Source organism: Verticillium alfalfae, genomic scaffold (genome assembly GCF_000150825.1).
Source record: "Verticillium alfalfae VaMs.102 supercont1.5 genomic scaffold, whole genome shotgun sequence".
NCBI classification, from domain to species: Eukaryota; Fungi; Ascomycota; class Sordariomycetes; order Glomerellales; family Plectosphaerellaceae; genus Verticillium; species Verticillium alfalfae.
In genome coordinates, this window is record NW_003315034.1 from 1,872,472 (window position 1) to 1,880,176 (window position 7,705).

Consider the following 7,705-nt stretch of genomic DNA (forward strand, 5'->3'; position numbering starts at 1 on the left):
TCTTGGGGATGGCACAGCCAAGGACGACGGGGGCAGCCGAGGCGGCGAGAACGAGCGAGTGGAACCTCATTATGTCGAGGTACGTGGCTGACGATGTGTCTGGAGGGCAGGATAGTTGCTTTGAGTGTGCAAAAGAAGGGGCTATGGACGGCGAGAGTATTCACAAGTGAACGGAACGGAGGAGAAAAAGAACGTATGTAATGAATGAATGACGATACCGCAAGGGTATGAACAGAATCAAGACCAAGTCAAGGTGAGGACCAAAAAAAAGCAGTTGACATGAGAAGGCGGGAAAGGATGCGCAGGCTGGGCATACCATACATATATCTACTCTACCCTACGCGCCCCCCAAAAACTCGAGAGTCATGTCCGACCATGGGCTACAGGACAACCTGCCTGCGAAAAGCAAACCAACAACGCCTGACCCTGTAGCGGTCGTGCCGGCAGGCCGGATCCCGTCATGTGCAGGCCCGCCGCGAGTCTGCAGATGGTGGTGAGAGAAATAACATTCTGCTCATCTAAGATGACCAGGGGTGTTCCGGGATATGAGGTGAGGAGGGGTGGGCGCGTGGCGGCGCCCAGCATCGGCATCGGGCAACCGTTGAGATGGGCTTGCCCGTCGCGCGTTTACAGTTCCTCCTGACAGGCGGGGAGGGGAAGGAAGGAAGGGGAAAGGGGTCGATGGTCTAGACACTGATGAATCTCTGGCTAGTTTGACATGCACGCTTGCCGCTGCCCGCGATGTGACGTGAGGTGGTCTCCATCGGATCGGACGACTGCATTTTGCGCGGCTGGACCCGAGGAGCAAGAATGCGGTATGGCGAAGACGGCCGGCCAACCATGGACACGTGCAAGAAAGTTAAAAAACCCCCAAAAAACCAAAAGGATGGGCTGTACTACAGTACAGTAGACTCGAGACGAGTCCATCCCTTGCACTCTCTCATCTCGCCGTGCTCACCACCACAGCTGCCGCCCACGATCCTTCTTGCAGCGCCCTCATCACCGACGCCCACCGACCCGCAGATGGCAGGATCAAGCCGAGCCTCCCACCTCCAGAAAGGAAAAAGAACGACAGGCTTCGGCGGAGGGGGAAGAGGGGGGGTCGTGCATGGTGGGCAGATGAGCAGTGGGGAAAACAAAAACTCGACACACCATCTCCAGGGACGAGGCGACGGGGGACGAGAAGGATAGAGCGAGCATGAGCAGGTTGTCAGTTTCTTCTGTAGGGAAGGTGCAGTTGGAGGGGCTGTACATGTACATGTACCATGTACCCTTGATCGAGGCTAGCGTGCTTGCCCCTTTTGCTCAGTCGTCGCACCTTGCGTGCCGTCTCAGCCACACCTCAAGCCAGATGTCGCTGCGCATAGTTTTGTGCAACGGCAGAAACGGACGTCTCCTGTTGAGCGAAGTCCCAGTTGAACTCCCACGATTCCTGGCGTTTCTTGCCCCCCAAGATGGGACGAGGCATCGCGCCCTCACGACTCCAAGAACTTTCAAACTTGACTGGACGCTACTTGCCTTGTTTGGTCAAGAGCAGAAGTGAACTTCAGTGTAAAAGACGACGCAATATGATATGAGTATATCCAGGTGGGATTTGGTAGGTACCTTAGTTTACACGCGCTGGGCAGATCATCATGGTCGTACAAGGCTCCAACAAACACCACAGGGTGTGCCTGACGAGTTAATGGAGTGTGTCACCTTCAAAAAAGCATACCCACGACCGTCAGGGTGCAAAACGTCAGTCAGTACGCACGCAATCGTCCATCGTGACTTGTCTGCGGAAAACACGCCACGGTTTACATGTATGTCTACGAGTTAAAGGCAAACCGAGACTGCTTGGCCGTGAGTGAAACAGCTCCCCGCCCCTCCATTCTGAAGCTTCAGATCGCGTCGCCAAAGATTGAACTTACTTGGTGCACAAGGGATGAGTCATGGGCCAGAACCGACAATACGCGGCATCCACTTCCATAGGTCCTAGATGGATGTACCTCGGAGCCTCGCCTGTTGACGATGATGGGATGTCGCATATTTCAGAGTCAGTGAAAGCGACCGTTTCCATGGCATGAGCTTTACTGTGGGATCTGTGCAATGTGGCCAAGTTGTGCAAATGGGCAACCGAGCCTCATCGCTTGATCTCTAAAAGCAGCGAGGCTCCAAATGATGTCCAGATCGCCCCCTGGCAGACCCCATCGATGAGGTTCCACACCCGAATTTCAGGAACCTCCTGGGGTGCACCCCTGAACGAACGATGCGATGCTGCCCTTTGGTCTAGAATGACGGGGTTTAGCGCGTCCTAAGCTCGACGTAGCCTAAGCTGAAACTCAGGGACCCTAAGCAAGGTAAAGGGAAAGGTTCAGGAAAAGCTTCGACTGCCCTCTGACTTAGAAGGCATATCGAACTAACGTAATGACAGGCGTCAATAATCACGCGGGCATGATATTTCATTCACGGGTTTCTGAATCGGTCTTCGGCGAGGAATCAGGGCTTATGACAACATTTCGATCTCTCAACTCGTGATTCGGGCTTTCTATCATGGCACTTGGGAGACACTTGCCCCAACGGCTCAAATGGGCGTTCAATCCTGCACTTCGTCAGCCTCCGACAGCCGATGCAAGCAGAAACGAAATTCATGACGACAAATCAAATGCAGCTCAAAGATCCTGGTATACTCTTTGATGTGGCTCAGGCCTTGGTCCATGACTTGCGGGCTCCCGCCAATACCCACGCCGGTCCTGCAACTGGGTCTTGTTGAGACAACTAGGAGAGTAGTGATCCTCCGGCTTGCCATGTGGCCAAACGGCCACGAAGCAAATCTCGTTGACATCGCATGGACTGCACTTCCGCCATTCAGTCCACTCCAGCCATCCCATGAGGTCTCTGATGACGATACGGACCTTCTTCAGGGTGTTCTCATCCTCCTCAGGCTTGCTCACTATGTCCCGAACCGAGAACAAATCAGTGCACAGCCTGGTTAAGACGGTCTCGAAAGCAACTCGGATGAGTTTATCCTGCCATGTACTCGAGTTGACAGGGCGGAGGAAATGCTCGGCGCATTCGCGCGTGCCGGCTGAGATGTCCGGTCCGGCAGAGGGGGTGTAATTAACGAAAGAGTCGAGCAACACGTTCAACTCCGAACGAATGTCGTCCCAGGTTGCCTTCTCGGCCATGAACCGGAGACGGTCGGAATATCGTGAAAACACCATATCCGTAATACCCTGCCAACTCTCAGTCAACTGGGGCACCTCAAACGTCGACAGCGACTCCGCCACATCGGTTCTGATGCTCTCCAGCTCTTCCCACGGCATGAAAACCATCCTCGGGTGTTCTGCAGCCTTGGGATCCGGGTTTGTGAGGTTGACAGGGTAGAAGAATGCAGAGACCATTTTCGAAAAGTCCACGTGGACGCGTGTCGCGGCAATATCCCAGTAGCGCTGCGCAACCGCACGTATATACTCCAGCTGGTTCAAATCGAGGTCGCCTGCCCTTCTCTGGGGTCGTTTTTTGGCCGAAACCAGCTCCATGCCGTCTTCGAACCGGCATTTGATCACCTCGAGCCGGCTACATGCGGATGATTCCGTCGATCTGCCACTGCGCAGCCATGTCGCAGAGGGCCTGGGCTCGATGTCTCTCGTCGAAGCCGCCCTCCCGGTGCGGTTCCTGAGCAGGATATCCTGCGTGTCCAAAGTGCCGAGGTCGCATTTGGCGCCGGACATGCCATCGATGTACAGCAGGCGCTGGGGTCGCGTGACGCGATAGGTATGGAGGTAGCCATCGCGCGTTGGCCGCTCTTGGGCCCTTGGTGTATCTGGACGAGAAACAACTACTTTCTCTGACTCAGAAACGTGTAGGTGAGAAGTTTCAGGGGGCCCGTTCTGCCGACGACGGTTCTGCGGGTGGTCGGGCGGGCCTTGTCGCTCGAGCAACAGCGGAGCAAAGACCTCTGCATGCTCAATCTCAAATGCGAGCCACTCGAGGCCGGTCACTGCGTCAGGGGCGGTTGTCCCGTGATATAGCAGCACGCCTTGGGGGATGGTTGCAGGGAAGAAGGACATGCCGTTGTGGTTCAGGGAGGATCCCCATTGGCGCATGGCCGAGTGGACGGCGTTGAAGATGTGGCGTGCATTGTCCCGCGCCGAACCCGAGTCTGGCTGTATTCCGCTATATGTAGGGGGCGTAGCTGACGTGGTGGCAGAGACGTGGTAGTGAGGAGCGATGACGCTGAGGACTGCAAGAGAGCAGAGCCAAAGAGCCATGGTGACGATGCTGGGGCAGCCTGAATGTGAAGAGTGAATGATGAACGAGGGCTGATGGTGAAAGTCGGCCCTGTCGGTCTCGCTGATTATTTAGAGAAATCAAGGCCGTTCTCCCCAGCCGCTACTTGATCTTCCTTTTCTTAGCTCCGAGTGCTGACCGGGCGGAGGCTCGTGGTTAGCCGTGGACCCCCGGAGATTCGGATCTGATAAGACTGAGCCGTGCCGACTTACCCGGCCGGCCGGCGCAGTGGGAGGAGTGATCTGTAGGAAACGTGCTGTCCCTTTGCCCACGTACCTGCTCGATCCAATTACTTCATGAGCGTTGCTTTCAGGGTTATTGTATTACTGAGGAACGCCATGATTGTAAAGTCTCGAGTCCAAGTTCTCAAGTCTTGTGATTCTTTCGATTTGTTTTTGTAATACTACTTGCTCCAAAAGACTGGCCCAGACCGTTGAATAACCACAGCCCCGAATCACCGGGGTCTTGCCCATGCCACCAATCTGTCTAGCGTTTGCGCCGTCACAATGAACGCGCAAGCTCATGGTCTGCATCACAAAACTCCAGGACAAAAACTTTCCGAACACTGCTCATTCGTTCCGGACCAGGATGCACTGGATAAGAAGAGGCCGCCCGAGCCTGCGACTGTGCTACTGTCACTTATGAATTCGAGGCCTTAGGCTTCCGTGTGTGAGTGGACCAGACTGAACACCTAAAACCTCTACCTGAGAAGGGAGGCCTGAGATGGGAGGCATAACCGAGATCGCGGCGGTTGTCTGATTTCCTTTGCCGCGTTGACCGAAACAATGCCCGGGCTCCCATGTGCGGAACTTGCCCTACAAAGTCAAACACCAGGCACGAGCCAGGCAGGTTGGGGATTTCGCTGGTAGCTCGACTGGTGCAACATTTTGCCTGTGGTCGAGCAAAGCACGCCCACGAGAATCACTGTTGTTCGCATTCCGCATTGGATTACTGCACACGATGGAGTTAGGGTATGCTACATATATGTGATATCACTTCTGCAAGGGCGTCACATCTCGCCGCAGCGTCTTGCTCTGCCAGTCTGATCCGGTGTCAGAGCAGTAAGGCCGCTAGCGCCAGGTCCAACATGGTGAGGGTACCATGAGTTCTGAGCTCCCCACAGCCTGAATGGCACCCTGAAGAACGGCATTCGGCTTTTGGCCAGACAACAGATCTCCTTCACACACTCGTGTGTGCCTAGCGCCACCCGTAGACCGGGGTTTCGATAGATTGATGCAACATCGGCGCCAGTGGGAACGGCAGGGCTAAGGGGGGGGTCTCCTTGTGTAGCATGCACGTATCTCACAGATCGCAGACAAGTAATGCGCAACAATGACAGATAAAGACATACTGATACTGTATCATTTCTTCGCTGCAGAAAAAGCAGCCGTACCTCTCTGAAACTGAATGCGGAGGTTGCGAGAAAATAAAACACAAATGCCACCACGCACACATGCCACAAACGCTCCAATTCAGCTGAGAAAAGAAAACAGCCATGCCACCGAAACTCCACTGCGTGATCGTGCTCAAAAATAAGGAAAAGAAAGAAGACATGTTCCCGCCCTCACTCTAGTAGCCGTAACTGTCGTGTTGATGAACAGGACAGCGTCCTGGGTGGTTGACGAACCACGCGGAAATGCACGACCGGTGGAAGCGACAGAGGCACTCGAGTCTCGCCATCTGTACACCGGCTACGAACTCTTCCAGACAAATGGTACACTCTGCTGAGTCAACACAGTCTTTCTCCGTCGCCACGTAGGGGAACATGCCAGTCCGACGAGCAGCAAGCGGCGGAGGGGTGCCGACAACGGAATCCTGAGGGGTCTCACCCGGCGTTCCGCCGCCTCCGCCAGGATATCTGCTGTGTGATGTAATGCAGATGGTAATGTGGGCTTCCCGAAGAGCTTCAAAGTCGGGTAGGTGCCGAGGTGGGAGTTCTCGATGGCAAATGGGACATTCGTCCTCCTCGGCCAGCGGTGGTGGAGGTGGCGGCAGCGCACGATTCTGAGCGGCCGATGACGATGACGAGCCCACGTCTAACATGGACCTATATCGACTTTGTGCTGCACCAGGATATGCAGAGGCAGACGATGATGCAGGGAAGTATGTCGTTGGCGTCCCGAAGGGAATTCTATTCTGCGTGCCGATGTACGTGGCACGAGCCGTCGACGACCCTACACCGGGACCGGAATGCTACTGCCAGTCAGCATGCAGACCATATCACAAGTAAAGCAGTAAGACGTACCGTAACACTCCTCGATCTTACAAAAGCATCTTGGCCAGGTGTTGCCGAGAAATATCCCTGAAACCTGCCAGAAGGCGGATCGCCCGTTACGGCAGAGTCCATATTGCTACGTGCTCTCTGGTGAGCTACACGAGGCGACAGCTGGGCAGGTGAGCCTCGGGGCTGCGGTGGACTGGTGTTGGGGTCTGGGACGCAGGGGTTACATAGGCGAACCCGCTCTCCTCCGCCCAGACTACTAAAATCGGCGTAACCTCCTTCGCCGCTGATGAGAGACGAGGGATATCTTTTCGCCGGGGCGGCGCGGCTGCTCGGTCGGCTGCACAATGTACTGGTATGGTATGGTGATTCGGTGAGGCGAACATGCGTTACATACGACTCGCCCGCATTTTCTGGTATTATTAGACAGACTGCTCTTCAGGCGTGGAGAGAACGAACGAACCTGCAATGATGTTTCCTAACAAAGAAACTGAACTGCGTGCGACATATAGGGCAGAAGGTAACTTCAGCATCAGGCTGCCATCGTGGTAGGACGACCTCCGAGGATCCGTTTCTCCCTTCTGCTAGCTGCTGCTGGCTGCGACTGCTGGCGATGGACCCACGGTCGCTTCCACGTCGTGCAACTAACGGCGAGCTCAGTAATGTCGGCATTGGTGGAGTGGCATCTCGTGCAAGGTCTATGACTTCTGACCTTGGGAGGCTGCTCGTTCTTGGGGGATGATCGGCTAATGTGACTGGTGGCTCGGGCGACGGAATCGATGAAACCGAGGGCACAGCATCCTGAGTTTCTCGTAGCTGCGTGCTGATTTCTGAAGCTGGCATCGATGCGACATCAGGCTGCGGGTTAACCGACGTAGGAACTGTCTCAGAGTGTCCTGCATCGTGGGCAGAGTTTGAGCGGAGGGGAAGAGAGCCTATGCGCGCTCCATCCACAGGAGCAAAGCCTCTACTTTCTGACTGTGGTGACCGAGAGTCGATATGCTCTCCGGTGATTGTGTCGGGCTGTGTCCCAGGTCTTGGGTCGGAGTGGTTCATCGCGCCGTCGTCGACAGGCTCGTCCTCGGTGTCGGAGAGATTGCGCTCCACGATATGGGTCGGACAATCAAAGAACCGACGACATTCTCTGTCGTGGTATTCCGCCGTCCGATAAGGGCAAATTCTCGAGCTGCTCGAAGAATCGTTGTCTGGAAT

At 55.2% G+C, this 7,705-nt stretch overlaps 3 protein-coding genes across 3 annotated transcripts in view; all 3 read right to left on the bottom strand.

The window, feature by feature from the left end:
• VDBG_04901 (rare lipoprotein A) overlaps positions 1-70 on the bottom strand; it is a gene marked incomplete at both ends in the record, with an annotated part of 1,231 nt that extends 1,161 nt beyond the window's left edge. The window contains one exon of the mRNA XM_003005249.1: positions 16-70. Within this exon, the coding sequence (XP_003005295.1) occupies positions 16-70 (55 nt within the window). The remainder of the gene's footprint in view (positions 1-15) is intronic.
• Positions 71-2,651: 2,581 nt separating this feature from the next.
• On the bottom strand, positions 2,652-4,253 carry VDBG_04902 (conserved hypothetical protein; the record flags this gene model as incomplete). The annotated part of the gene is made up of 1 exon (XM_003005250.1): positions 2,652-4,253. One exon carries the CDS (start codon positions 4,251-4,253, stop codon positions 2,652-2,654), a length of 1,602 nt encoding a protein of 533 aa, XP_003005296.1.
• Positions 4,254-5,841: 1,588 nt separating this feature from the next.
• VDBG_04903 (FYVE zinc finger protein) lies at positions 5,842-6,619 on the bottom strand (the record flags this gene model as incomplete). Its single annotated transcript, XM_003005251.1, has 2 exons — positions 5,842-6,465; positions 6,518-6,619. 2 exons carry the CDS (start codon positions 6,617-6,619, stop codon positions 5,842-5,844), a joined length of 726 nt encoding a protein of 241 aa, XP_003005297.1.
• Positions 6,620-7,705: the final 1,086 nt, after the last annotated feature.